At 49.9% G+C, this 13724-nt stretch overlaps 1 protein-coding gene across 1 annotated transcript in view; it reads right to left on the minus strand.

Annotated features, from left to right (window-relative positions):
- Window positions 1-13471, minus strand: part of LOC109876606 (junctophilin-1-like) — a 257329-nt gene extending 243858 nt beyond the window's left edge. Inside the window, exon 1 of the mRNA XM_031836442.1 lies at window positions 12669-13471. Coding sequence (XP_031692302.1) covers window positions 12669-13417 — 749 coding nt within the window. The 5' untranslated portion in view covers window positions 13418-13471. The remainder of the gene's footprint in view (window positions 1-12668) is intronic.
- Window positions 13472-13724: the final 253 nt, after the last annotated feature.

The raw sequence follows: 13724 nt of genomic DNA on the forward strand, positions 1-13724 counted from the left end.
TCTACCTCTCTACCTCGCTTCCCTCTCTACCTCTCTACCTCGCTTCTCCTCTCTACCTCTCTACCTCTCTCCCGTCTACCTCTCTACCTCTCTTCCCTCTCTACCTCTCTACCTCTCTACCTCTCTACCCTCTACCTCTCTCTTCCCTCTCTACCTCTCTTCCCTTCTACTCTCTACCTCTCTACCTCTTTCCCTCTCTACCTCTCTACCTCTCTTCCCTCTCTACCTCTCTTCCCTCTCTACCTCTCTACCTCTCTACCTCTCTTCCCTCTCTACCTCTCTACCTCTCTACCTCTCTACCTCTCTTCCCTCTCTACCTCTCTACCTCTCTTCCCTCTCTACCTCTCTCCCTCTCTACCTCTCTACCTCTCTTCCCTCTCTACCTCTCTTCCCTCTCTACCTCTCTTCCCTCTCTACCTCTCTTCCCTCTCTACTCTCTTCCCTCTCTACCTCTCTTCCCTCTCTACCTCTAATCTCTCTTCCCTCTCTACCCTCTTCCCTCTCTAACTACTCTACCTCTCTTCCCTCTCACCTCTTCAATCTGCTACCTCTCTACCTCTCTACCTCTCTTCCCTCTCTACCTCTCTACCTCTCTTCCCTCTCTTCCCTCTCTACCTCTCTACCTCTCTTCCCTCTCTACCTCTCTACCTCTCTTCCCTCTCTAACCTCTATACCTCTCTAACTCTTCTCCTCTCTACCTCTCTACCTCTCTCCCTCTCTACCTCTCTTCCCTCTCTCCTCTCTTACCTCTCTACCTCTATACCTCTCTTCCCTCTATCAACCTCTACCTCTCTACCTCTCTCTCTATAACCTTCTTCCTCTCACCTACTCTCTACCTCTCTACCTCTATTCTCTCTGCCCTCTCTACCTCTCTATCTCTCTTCCCTCTCTACCTCTCTTCCCTCTCTACCTCTCTACCTCTCTTCCCTCTCTACCTCTCTACCTCTCTATCTCTACCTCTCTACCTCTCTTCCCTCTCTACCTCTCTTCCCTCTCTACCTCTCTTCCCTCTCTACCTCTCTTCCCTCTCTACCTCTCTAACTCTCTACCTCTCTACCTCTCTACCTCTCTTCCCTCTACCTCTCTTCCCTCTCTACCTCTCTCCTCTCTCTGGATCCACTAGGTGTATTGCGGGAGATATGTGCTTGTTGGTTGGGTCATTGCAGGTCAATGAAACCAGATCACATGACCTCTATTGATCAATATAACCACCTCTCTGTCAGCTAGCTACTACACAATGATGTGTACCAGACCCACTAACCAGCCACAGGGTTTATAAAGCCTGGTTATAACACTGAAGGACATCACAAAGCTAGTTTATAACATGCTTATAAGCAGAACTGGAAAACCCATAGTCTGGGGCCCAGAGTTTTTCGATGTGTGATGCGTGTTCAGTAAGTCGAAAGGGAAGAGCGTCATATCCAACACACATGACTTCAGGATAGATAACAGCTAGTCATTCATTAAAGAGTATGGAAGAAGGCCTAGAAGCAATACATACAGTTTGAGGTTGATGCCTGTGCCCCTGTGCCCCTGTGCCCCTGTGCCTCTGTGCCCCTGTGCCCCTGTGCCTCTGTGCCTCTGTGCCCCTGTGCCTCTGTGCCCCTGTGCCCCTGTGCCCCTGTGCCTCTGTGCCTCTGTGCCCCTGTGCTGTGCCTCTGTGCCTCTTTGCCCCTGTGCCTCTGTGCCCCTGTGCCTCTGCTGCCTCTGTGCCTTTGTGCCTCTGTGCCTCTGTGTCCCTGTGCCCCTGTGCCTTTGTGCCCCTGTGCCTCTGTGCCCCTGTGCCTCTGTGCCCCTGTGCCTCTGTGCCCCTGTGCCCCTGTGCCTCTGTGCCCCTGTGCCTCTGTGCCCATGTGCCCCTGTGCCTCTGTGCCCCTGTGCCTCTGTGCCCCTGTGCCTCTCTGCCCCTGTGCCTCTGTGCCTCTGTGCCCCTGTTGCCTCTGTGCCTCTGTGCCCCTGTGCCTCTCTGCCCCTGTGCCTCTGTGCCTCTGTGCCCCTGTGCCTCTGTGCCCCTGTGCCTCTGTGCCCTGTGCCTCTGTGCCCCTGTGCCTCTGTGCCTCTGTGCCCCTGTGCCTCTGTGCCTCTGTGCCCCTGTGCCTCTGTGCCCCTGTGCCCCTGTGCCTCTGTGCCTCTGTGCCCCTGTGCCCCTGTGCCCCTGTGCCTCAGTGCCCCTGTGCCCCTGTGCCTCTGTTCCCCTGTGCCCCTGTGCCTCTGTGCCTCTGTGCCCCTGTGCCCCTGTGCCCCTGTGCCTCTGTGCCCCTGTGCCCCTGTGCCTCTGTGCCTCTGTGCCCCTGTGCCCCTGTGCCTCTGTGCCCCTGTGCCTCTGTGCCCCTGTGCCCCTGTGCCCCTGTGCCTCTGTGCCCCTGTGCCCCTGTGCCCCTGTGCCTCTGTGCCCCTGTGCCCCTGTGCCCCTGTGCCCCTGTGCCTCTGTGCCTCTGTACCCCTGTGCCCCTGTGCCCCTGTGCCTCTGTGCCCCTGTGCCCCTGTGCCCCCTGTGCCCCTGTGCCCCTGCAGAAATTCAAATTACCATAAAAAACATTCCCATAAAAGCTAGAGATGTTTTTTTTTTGTGGCATCTCAATGCACCACATCCTCCGCAAGCGGATGTCGCACTTCAGCATCTGTTATGGAAGGTGACAGAGCTAGAGAGTGGTGTTTGTCAGACCATGAGGCATCTGCCCGTGAAAGGTGACAGAGCTAGAGAGTGGTGTTTGTCAGACCATGAGGCATCTGCCCGTGAAAGGTGACAGAGCTAGAGAGTGGTGTTTGTCAGACCATGAGGCATCTGCCCGTGAAAGGTGACAGAGCTAGAGAGTGGTGTTTGTCAGACCATGAGGCATCTGCCCGTGAAAGGTGACAGAGCTAGAGAGTGGTGTTTGTCAGACCATGAGGCATCTGCCCGTGAAAGGTGACAGAGCTAGAGAGTGGTGTTTGTCAGACCATGAGGCATCCTGAAAATCGGTCTTTCTCACAAAATCATCTGTAGCGTCTGAACGGTTTGGCCTAAGAACTATCATGACCCCTCTACGGAAAGACGAGACTCTCATGAACATGATGTGTTCTATCACCCCCCCCCCCCCCCTCCTCCTCCAAGCGTCTTGTTAGGACACTACACTTCTGTCTGTAGTGGCCTCACAGTTTGTGCATCAAACTATTACGTCAGGGTTATACAGGCAATCACTGACTTACGTCAGGGTTATACAGCCAATCACTGACTTACGTCAGGGTTATACAGCCAATCACTGACTTACGTCAGGGTTATACAGCCAATCACTCATTTACGTCAGGGTTATACAGCCAATCACTGACTTACATCAGAGTTATACAGCCAATCACTGACTTACGTCAGGGTTATACAGCCAATCACTGACTTACGTCAGGGTTATACAGCCAATCACTCATTTACGTCAGGGTTATACAGCCAATCACTGACTTACGTCAGGGTTATACAGCCAATCACTGACTTACATCAGAGTTATACAGCCAATCACTGACTTACGTCAGGGTTATACAGGCAATCACTGACTTACATCAGAGTTTATACAGGCAATCACTGACTTACATCAGAGTTATACAGCCAATCACTGACTTACATCAGAGTTATACAGCCAATCACTGACTTACATCAGAGTTATACAGCCAATCACTGACTTACATCAGAGTTATACAGCCAATCACTGACTTACATCAGAGTTATACAGCCAATCACTGACTTACGTCAGGGTTAATAATAAAAATAATAAATTCAGGAAGCCCAATCGATTGTGAGATAAGGATCTCGGACATAAAGAGGGATTTTATTTTCAATACGTCCTGTAGTTCTGTCCTCTTTCCTTAAATAAACACACACTTGTTTACTCTTTCTCACGCACCCCTTCTTCGTATCTTGTTTACTCTTTCTCAGCAGTAGTCGTCAACAGAGTGTTTCCTACAATGTCAGCAGGATTTTTGCAATTCTCTAGAGAGTTTTTTTGTAATAAAAAATCCCCCAAAAATAAATGTGACCTTTCTTTAACTAGGCAAGTCAGTTAAGGCGAAATTCCTATTTATAATGACGCCTACCCCGGCCAAAACCGTAACCAGGACGACGCTTGGCCAATTGTGTGCCACCCTAAGGAACTCCCAATCGAGACCGGATGTGATACAACCTGGATTCGAACCAGGGACTGTGCCACTCGGGATCCCACTAGAGCGAAGATATATATATCAGAAGGAGCTGTCAGGATATATATATCAGAAGGAGCTGTCAGGATATATATATCAGAAGGACCTGTCAGGATATATATATCAGAAGGACCTGTCAGGATATATATATCAGAAGGACCTGTCAGGATATATATATCAGAAGGACCTGTCAGGATATATATATCAGAAGGACCTGTCAGGATATATATATCAGAAGGACCTGTCAGGATATATATATCAGAAGGACCTGTCAGGATATACAGTGCCTTGCGAAAGTATTCGGCCCCCTTGAACTTTGCGACCTTTTGCCACATTTCAGGCTTCAAACATAAAGATATAAAACTGTTTTTTTTTGTGAAGAATCAACAACAAGTGGGACACAATCATGAAGTGGAACGACATTTATTGGATATTTCTAACTTTTTTAACAAATCAAAAACTGAAAAATTGGGTGTGCAAAATTATAAACAGTGCTGAGTGCTTGGCAGTGTGTGTCTATCGTCACGGTATGTCTTTATTACACACTATATAGGCTCTGGGAGCATCTGAGATATGGACAGAGAGCAGAGATCACACACACACACTCACACACACAAACACTCACACACACACACACACACACCACACACACACACACACACACACACACAACACACACACACACACCACACACACACACACACACACACACACACACACACACACACACACACACAAAACACTCACACACACACACACACACACATACACACACACACACACACACAAACACACACACACTCACACACTCACACACACAAACACACACTCTCACACACACACACACACACAAACACACACACACACTCACACACACACACACACACACACACACACACACACACACACACACACACACACACACACACACACACACACACACACACACACACACACACACACACACATACACACTGAAGGCTGATCATAAATGCCCAGGACAGTACACTGCTCTCTGTGATCTCACAAAAAACTGGCAAGTGTCTTCACTGACATTTTCAACCTCTCCCTGTCTGAGTCTGTAATACCAACATGTTTAAAGCAGACCATCATGGTCCCTGTGCCCAAGAACACCAAGGCAACACACCTAAATAACTACCGACCCGTAGCACTCACGCTTGTAGCCATGAAGTGCTTTGAAAGGCTGGTCACGGCTCACATCAACACCATCATCCCAGACACGCTAGACCCACTCCAATTCACACACCGCCACAACAGATCCACTGATGACGCAATCTCTATTGCACTCCACACTGCCCTTTCCCACCTGGACAAGAGGAACACCTATGTGAGAATGCTATTCATTTCCTACAGCTCAGCGTTCAACACCATAGTGCCCTCAAAGCTCATCACTAAGCTAAGGACCCTGGGTCTGGACACCTCCCTCTGCAACTGGATCCTGGACTTCCTGACGGGCCGCCCCCCCAGGTGGTAAGGATAGGTAACAACAAAACACTCATGACTGCACGACTCCAACACCGTCATTAAGTTTGCCGATGACACAACAGTGGTAGGCCTGATCACCGACAACAACGAGACAGCCTATAGGGAGGAGGTCAGAGACCTGGCCTTGTGGTGCCAGGACAACAACCTCTACCTCAACGTGATCAAGACAAAGGAGATGATTGTGGACTACAGGAAAAAGATGACCAAGCACACCCCCATTCTCATTGACAGGGCTGTAGTGGGGAGCAGGTAGAGAGTTTCAAGTTCCTTGGTGTCCACATCACCCACAAACTAACATGGTCCAAACACACCAAGACAGTTGTGAAGAGGGCACGACAAAGCCTATTCCCCCTCAGGAGACTGAAAAGATTTGGCATTGGTCCTCAGATCCTCAAAAGGTTCTACAGCTGCACCATCGAGAGCATCCTGACTGGTTTGCATCACTGCCTGGTAAGGCAACTGTTCGGCCTCCGAGCGCAAGGCACTACAGAGGGTAGTGCGAACGGCCCATTACATCACTGGGCAAAGCTTCCTGCCATCCAGGACCTCTATACCAGGCGGTGTCAGAGGAAGGCCCTAAAAATGGTCAAGACTGCAGCCGCCCTAGTCATAGACTGTTCTCTCTGCTACCGCACGGCAAGCGGTTCCGGAGCACCAAGTCTAGGTCCAAGAGGCTTCTAAACAGCTTCTACCTCAAAGCCATAAGACTCCTGAACAGCTAACCAAATGGCAACCCAGACTATTGGCATTGCCCCCCGTTCTACGCTGTTGCTACTCCCTGTTTATTATCTATGCATAGTCACTTTAATAACTCTAGCAACATGTACATATTACCTCAGCTAACTGGTGCCCCTCCACATTGACTCTGCACCGGTACCCCCTGTATATAGCCTACACATTGACTCTGTACTGGTACCCCCTGTATATAGCCTCCACATTGACTCTGTACCGGTACCCCCTGTATATAGCCTCCACATTGACTCTGTACCGGTACCCCCTGTATATAGCCTCCACATTGACTCTGATACCGGTACCCCCTGTATATCGCCTCCACATTGACTCTGTACTGGTACCCCCTGTATATAGCCTCCACATTGACTCTGTACCGGTACCCCCCTGTATATAGCCTCCACATTGACTCTGTACCAGTACCCCCTGTATATAGCTCCATACTGACTCTGTACCCGTACCACCTGTATATAGCCTCCACATTGACTCTGTACGGTACCCCCTGTATATAGCCTCCACATTGACTCTGTACCGGTACCCCCCTGTATGTATATGCCTCCACATTGACTCTGTACTGGCACCCCCTGTATTATAGCCTCCACATTGACTCTGTACTGTAATAACCTGTATATAACCTCCACATGGACTCTGTACCGTAATACCCTGTATATAGTCTCCACATTGACTCTGTACCGTAACACCCTGTATATAGCCTCCACATTGACTCTGTACCGGTACCCCCTGTATCTAGTCTCCACATTGACTCTGTACCGGTACCCCCTGTATATAGTCTCCACCATTGACTCTGTACGGTACCCCCTGTATATAGCCTCCAATTGACTCTATACCGGTACACCCTGTATATAGCCTCCACATTGACTCTGTACCGGTACCCCTGTATATAGCCTCCACATTGACTCTGTACCGGTACACCCTGTATATAGCCTCCACATTGACTCTGTACCGGTACACCCTGTATATAGCCTCCACATTGACTCTGTACCGGTACTCCCTGTATATAGCCTCCACATTGACTCTGTACCGGTACCCCCCCCCTGTATATAGCCTCCACATTGAATCTGTTACCGGTACTCCCTGTATATAGCCTCCACATTGACTCTGTACCGGTACCCCCTGTATATAGCCTCCACATTGACTCTGTACCGGTACACCCGTATATAGCCTCCACATGGACTCTGTACCGGACACCCTTGTATATAGCCTCCAACATTTGACTGCTGTTACCGGTACTCCCTGTATATAGCCTCCACATTGACTCTGTACCTGGTACCCCTTGTATATAGCCTCCCACATTGACTCTGTACTGTAATACCCCTGTATATAGCCTCCACATTGACTCTGTACCAGTAACCCCTGTATATAGCCTCCACATTAGACTCTGTACCGGTAACCCCCTGTATATAGCCTCCACATTGACTCTGTACCGGTACCCACTGTATATAGTCCTACCACATTGACTCTGTACCGGTACCCCCTGTATATCGTCCTCCACAATTGACTCTGTACCGGTACCCCCTTTATATAGCCTCCACATTGACTCTACTACCGGTTACCCCCTGTATATAGCCCTCCACATGACTCTGTACCGGTACCCCCTTTGTATATAGCCTCCACATTTACTCTGTTACCGTTACCTACCCCTGTATTATAGCCCTCCTCCACATTGACTCTGTACCGTTACCCCCTGTATATAGCCTCCCACATTGACTCTATACCGTACCTTACTCTGCTACCGGTCAACCCCTGTATTATAGCCTCCACATTTACTCTGTACCGGTACTCCCCTGTATATAGCCTCCACATGTGACTCTGTTACCGGTTTACCCCCTGTATATAGCCTCCACATTGACTCTGTACGGTACCCCCTGTATATAGCCTCCACATTGACTCTCTACCGGTACCCCCTGTATATAGCCTCCACATTGACTCTGTACCCGTACCCCCTGTATATAGCCTCCACATTGACTCTGTACCGTACCCCCTGTATATAGCCTCCACATTGACTCTGTACCGTACCCCCTGTATATAGCCTCACACATTGACTCTGTACCCGTACCCCCTGTATATAGCCTCCACATTGACTCTGTACCGGTACCCCCTGTATATAGCCTCCACATTGACTCTGTACCGGTACCCCTGTATATAGCCTCCACATTGACTCTGTACCGGTACCCCTGTATATAGCCTCCACATTGACTCTGTACCGGTACCCCTGTATATAGCCTCCACATTGACTCTGTACCGGTACCCCCTGTATATAGCCTCCACATTGACTCTGTACCGGGTACCCCCTGTATATAGCCTCCACATTGACTCTGTACCGGTACCCCCTGATACTATAGCCTCACATTGACTCTGTACCGGTACCCCCTGTATATAGCCTCCACATTGACTCTGTACGGGTACCCCCTGTATATAGCCTCCACATTGACTCTGTACCAGTACCCCCTGTATATAGCCTCCACATTGACTCTGTACCGGTACCCCCCTGTATATAGCCTCCACATTGACTCTGTACCGGTAACCCCCTGTATATAGCCTCCACATTGACTCTGTACCGGTACCCCCTGTATATAGCGTCCACATTGACTCTGTACCGGTACCCCCTGTATATAGCCTCCACATTGACTCTGTACCGGTACCCCCCTGTATATAGCCTCCACATTGACTCTGTACCGGTACCCCCTGTATATAGCCTCCACATTGACTCTATACCGGTACCCCCTGTATATAGCCTCCACATTGACTCTGTACCGGTACCCCCCTGTATATAGCCTCCACATTGACTCTGTACCGGTACCCCCCTGTATATAGCCTCCACATTGACTCTGTACGGTACCCCCTGTATATAGCCCTCCACATTGACTCTGTACCGGTACCCCCTGTATATAGCCTCCACATTGACTCCTGTAACCGGTACCCCCCTGTTGTATATAGCCTCCACCATTGACTCTGTACCGGTACCCCCTGTATATAGCCTCCCAATTGACTCTATACCGGTACCCCCTGTATATAGCCTCCACATTGACTCTGTACCGGTACCCCCCCCTGTATATAGCCTCCACACTTGACTCTGTGTACCGGTACCCCCTGTATATAGCCTCCACATTGACTCTGTACCGGTACCCCCTGTATATAGTCTCCACATTGACTCTGTACCGGTACCCCCTGTATATATGCCTCCACATTGACTCTGTACCGGTACCCCCTGTATATAGCCTCCACATTGACTCTTGTACCGGTACACCCTGTATATAGCCTCCACATTGACTCTGTACCGGTACCCCCTGTATATAGCCTTCCACATTGACTCTGTACCGGTACCCCCTGTATAGCCTCCACATTGACTCTGTACCGGTACCCCCTGTATATAGCCTCCACATTGACTCTGTACCGGTACCCCCTGTATATAGCCTCCACATGACTCTGTACCGGTACCCCCCTGTATATAGCCTCCACATTGACTCTGTACCGGTACTCCCTGTATATAGCCTCACATTGACTCTGTACTGGTACCCCCTGTATATAGCCTCCACATTGACTCTGTACCCGGTACCCCCTGTATATAGCCTCCACATTGACTCTGTACTGGTACCCCCTGTATATAGCCTCCACATTGACTCTGTACGGTACCCCCTGTATATAGCCTCCACATTGACTCTGTACCGGTACCCCCTGTATATAGCCTCCACATTGACTCTGTACCGGTACCCCCCTGTATTATAGCCTCCACATTGACTCTGTACTGGCACCCCCTGTATATAGCCTCCACATTGACTCTGTACCGGTACCCCTGTATATAGCCTCCACATTGACTCTGTACTGGTACCCCCTGTATATAGCCTCCACATTGACTCTGTACCGGTACCCCCTGTATATAGCCTCCACATTGACTCTGTACCGGTACCCCCCTGTATATAGCCTCCACATTGACTCTGTACCGTAATACCCTGTATATAGCCTCCACATTGACTCTGTACCGGTACCCCCTGTATATAGCCTCCACATTGACTCTGTACCGTAATACCCTGTATATAGCCTCCACATTGACTCTGTACCGGTACCCCCTGTATATAGCCTCCACATTGACTCTGTACTGGTACCCCCTGTATATAGCCTCCACATTGACTCTGTACCGGTACCCCCTGTATATAGCCTCCACATTGACTCTGTACTGGTACCCCCTGTATATAGTCTCCACATTGACTCTGTACCGGTACCCCCTGTATAGAGCCTCCACATTGACTCTGTACGTAATACCCTGTATATAGCCTCCACATTGACTCTGTACCGTAACACCCTGTATATAGCCTCCACATTGACTCTGTACCGGTACCCCCTGTATATAGCCTCCACATTGACTCTGTACCGGTACTCCCCTGTATATAGCCTCCACATTGACTCTTGTACCGGTACCCCCTGTATATAGCCTCCACACTGACTCTGTACTGGTACCCCCTGTATATAGCCTCCACATTGACTCTGTACTGGTACCCCCTGTATATAGCCTCCACATTGACTCTGTACCGGTACCCCCCTGTATATAGCCTCCACATTGACTCTTGTACCGGTACCCCCTGTATATAGCCTCCACATTGACTCTGTACCGGTACCCCCTGTATATAGCCTCCACATTGACTCTGTACCGGTACCCCCTGTATATAGTCTCCACATTGACTCTGTACTGGTACCCCCTGTATATAGCCTCCACATTGACTCTGTACCGGTACCCCCTGTATATAGCCTCCACATTGACTCTGTACCGGTAACACCCTGTATATAGCCTCCACATTGACTCTGTACCGGTACCCCCTGCATATAGCCTCCACATTGACTCTGTACCGGTACCCCCTGTATATAGCCTCCACATTGACTCTGTACCGGTAACACCCTGTATATAGCCTCCACATTGACTCTGTACCGGTACCCCCTGTATATAGCCTCCACATTGACTCTGTACCGGTACCCCCTGTATATAGTCTCCACATTGACTCTGTACCGTAATACCCTGTATATAGCCTCCACATTGACTCTGTACCGGTACCCCCCTGTATATAGCCTCCACATTGACTCTGTACCGGTACCCCCTGTATATAGCCTCCACATTGACTCTGTACCGGTACCCCCTGTATATAGTCTCCACATTGACTCTGTACCGTAATACCCTGTATATAGCCTCCACATTGACTCTGTACCGGTACCCCCTGTATATAGCCTCCACATTGACTCTGTACCGGTACCCCCTGTATATAGCCTCCACATTGACTCTGTACCGTAACACCCTGTATATAGCCTCCACATTGACTCTGTACCGTAACACCCTGTATATAGCCTCCACATTGACTCTGTACCGTAATACCCTGTATATAGCCTCCACATTGACTCTGTACCGGTACCCCCTGTATATAGCCTCCACATTGACTCTGTACCGTAATACCCTGTATATAGCCTCCACATTGACTCTGTACCGTAATACCCTGTATATAGCCTCCACATTGACTCTGTACCGGTACCCCCTGTATATAGCCTCCACATTGACTCTGTACCGTAATACCCTGTATATAGCCTCCACATTGACTCTGTACCGTAATACCCTGTATATAGCCTCCACATTGACTCTGTACCGGTACCCCCTGTATATAGCCTCCACATTGACTCTGTACCGTAATACCCTGTATATAGCCTCACTATTGTTATTTTACTGCTGCTCTTTAATTACTTTTTTATTCCTTATTCATATTTTTTGGGGGAAACTGCTGTTGGTTAAGGGCTTGTAAGCATTTCATTGTAAGGTCTACTTACACCTGTTGTATACGGGCCCATGTGACTAATACAATTTAATTTGATTTGAAAAGCAGCGATGATGATGAATCAGGGCCCACTGTCATAAGTCTCTTGTTACACATCACACACATCACAACTGAACTATTCAACTGGAGATCCGTAGCGTGATGCTCCACAGAAATAGCCAGGAGTTATCCAGTAATACTCCGCTAGCTGGTTGTACAGCCATACCAGGCACACCAGGAATGTAGGAAGGGCCTTTGATCTTGAGGATTTTGAATGCTGCATAGTAGTTTGTGTATTTACAAGTGTAACACACATTCTCTCATACACATATTCTGTCTCTCACTCAGCCTCTCTCGTACACACACACACACACACACACACACACACACACACACACACACACACACACACACACACACACACACACACACACACACACACACACCTCACCAACCTACCTGGAAGCTGCTATTTCCACTTTCGTCCTGGAGGTGGCCCCTGCCCTCCGCGCCCCCTCCACGGCCCGGTCCACCTTCTCTTTGGTTTTGGGGTTCTTTAGCGGGATCAGCTGCTTCCTTATTCCACGAACCAGCAGGTTATTCTTGTACTTCCCTTCTTCCTTGTTCCCCTCGGGGAAGGTGGTGCACCCGTAACCGTGACGCTTGTTGTTCAGCCACTCCCCCTCGTACTTCATCCCGTTGGAACGTTCGCTGACGCCGAACCCGTTGCGCTTGTCGTTCTTCCACTCCCCCATGTACGTCTCGGTGGTGGTGGCATCCACGTGATCCTCCAATACCAAGTCCTCCTCCGGCAGCTCTCCGTCGCCCAGGGAGACGGTGGAGTTGGCGTCTGCGTCGGAGGAGCTGATGCGGCTCATAGCGGCGTCACTGCGTGCCGAACTCCTCTTGCTGGAGATGGACGACTTCGATTCGGACTTGTGTAGCCGACGGAGGCTCCCGAACAGCGAGCCGCGGCGGAAAAGACCCTTCTTCTTCCCGGTGACCACTTCGCTGTCCGAGTGGAAGTTGAGGACGAACCCGCCCCGGCCGCCGGTGGGCGTGTCACCTGAGAGGTCCTGGAGCACGGTGCCATTGCTCTGCTCGGAGCGTAGGGACGCTAGAGAGGTACGGAGCGGAGAGCGGATCACTGTTGCCATGCCGTAGGGAACACTCTGGCGCACGCCATAACCGTGCCGCATCCCGCCCATCCACTGGCCCTGGTATGTACCTGGAGGAGAGAGGACAGTAGAGATGGGGGTGAATAGATTGATTGATTGATTGATTGGTTGGTTGGTGGGTTGATTGATTGATTGGTTGGTGGGTGGGTGGGTTGATTGACTGATTAATCGATTGATCGGTTGATTGATTGATTGATCGGTTGATTGACTGGTCTTAACAGTATTGTCTAAAAGCCACAATAAAAGGCACAGAGAGAAACTAACCCAATGCTCTCAATTAAGGATACTAACATCCTACAACAACATCAAGCTCATTAGACATTGATTAGATGGGAAA

Source organism: Oncorhynchus kisutch, linkage group LG11 (assembly GCF_002021735.2).
Source record: "Oncorhynchus kisutch isolate 150728-3 linkage group LG11, Okis_V2, whole genome shotgun sequence".
Lineage (NCBI taxonomy): Eukaryota > Metazoa > Chordata > Actinopteri > Salmoniformes > Salmonidae > Oncorhynchus > Oncorhynchus kisutch.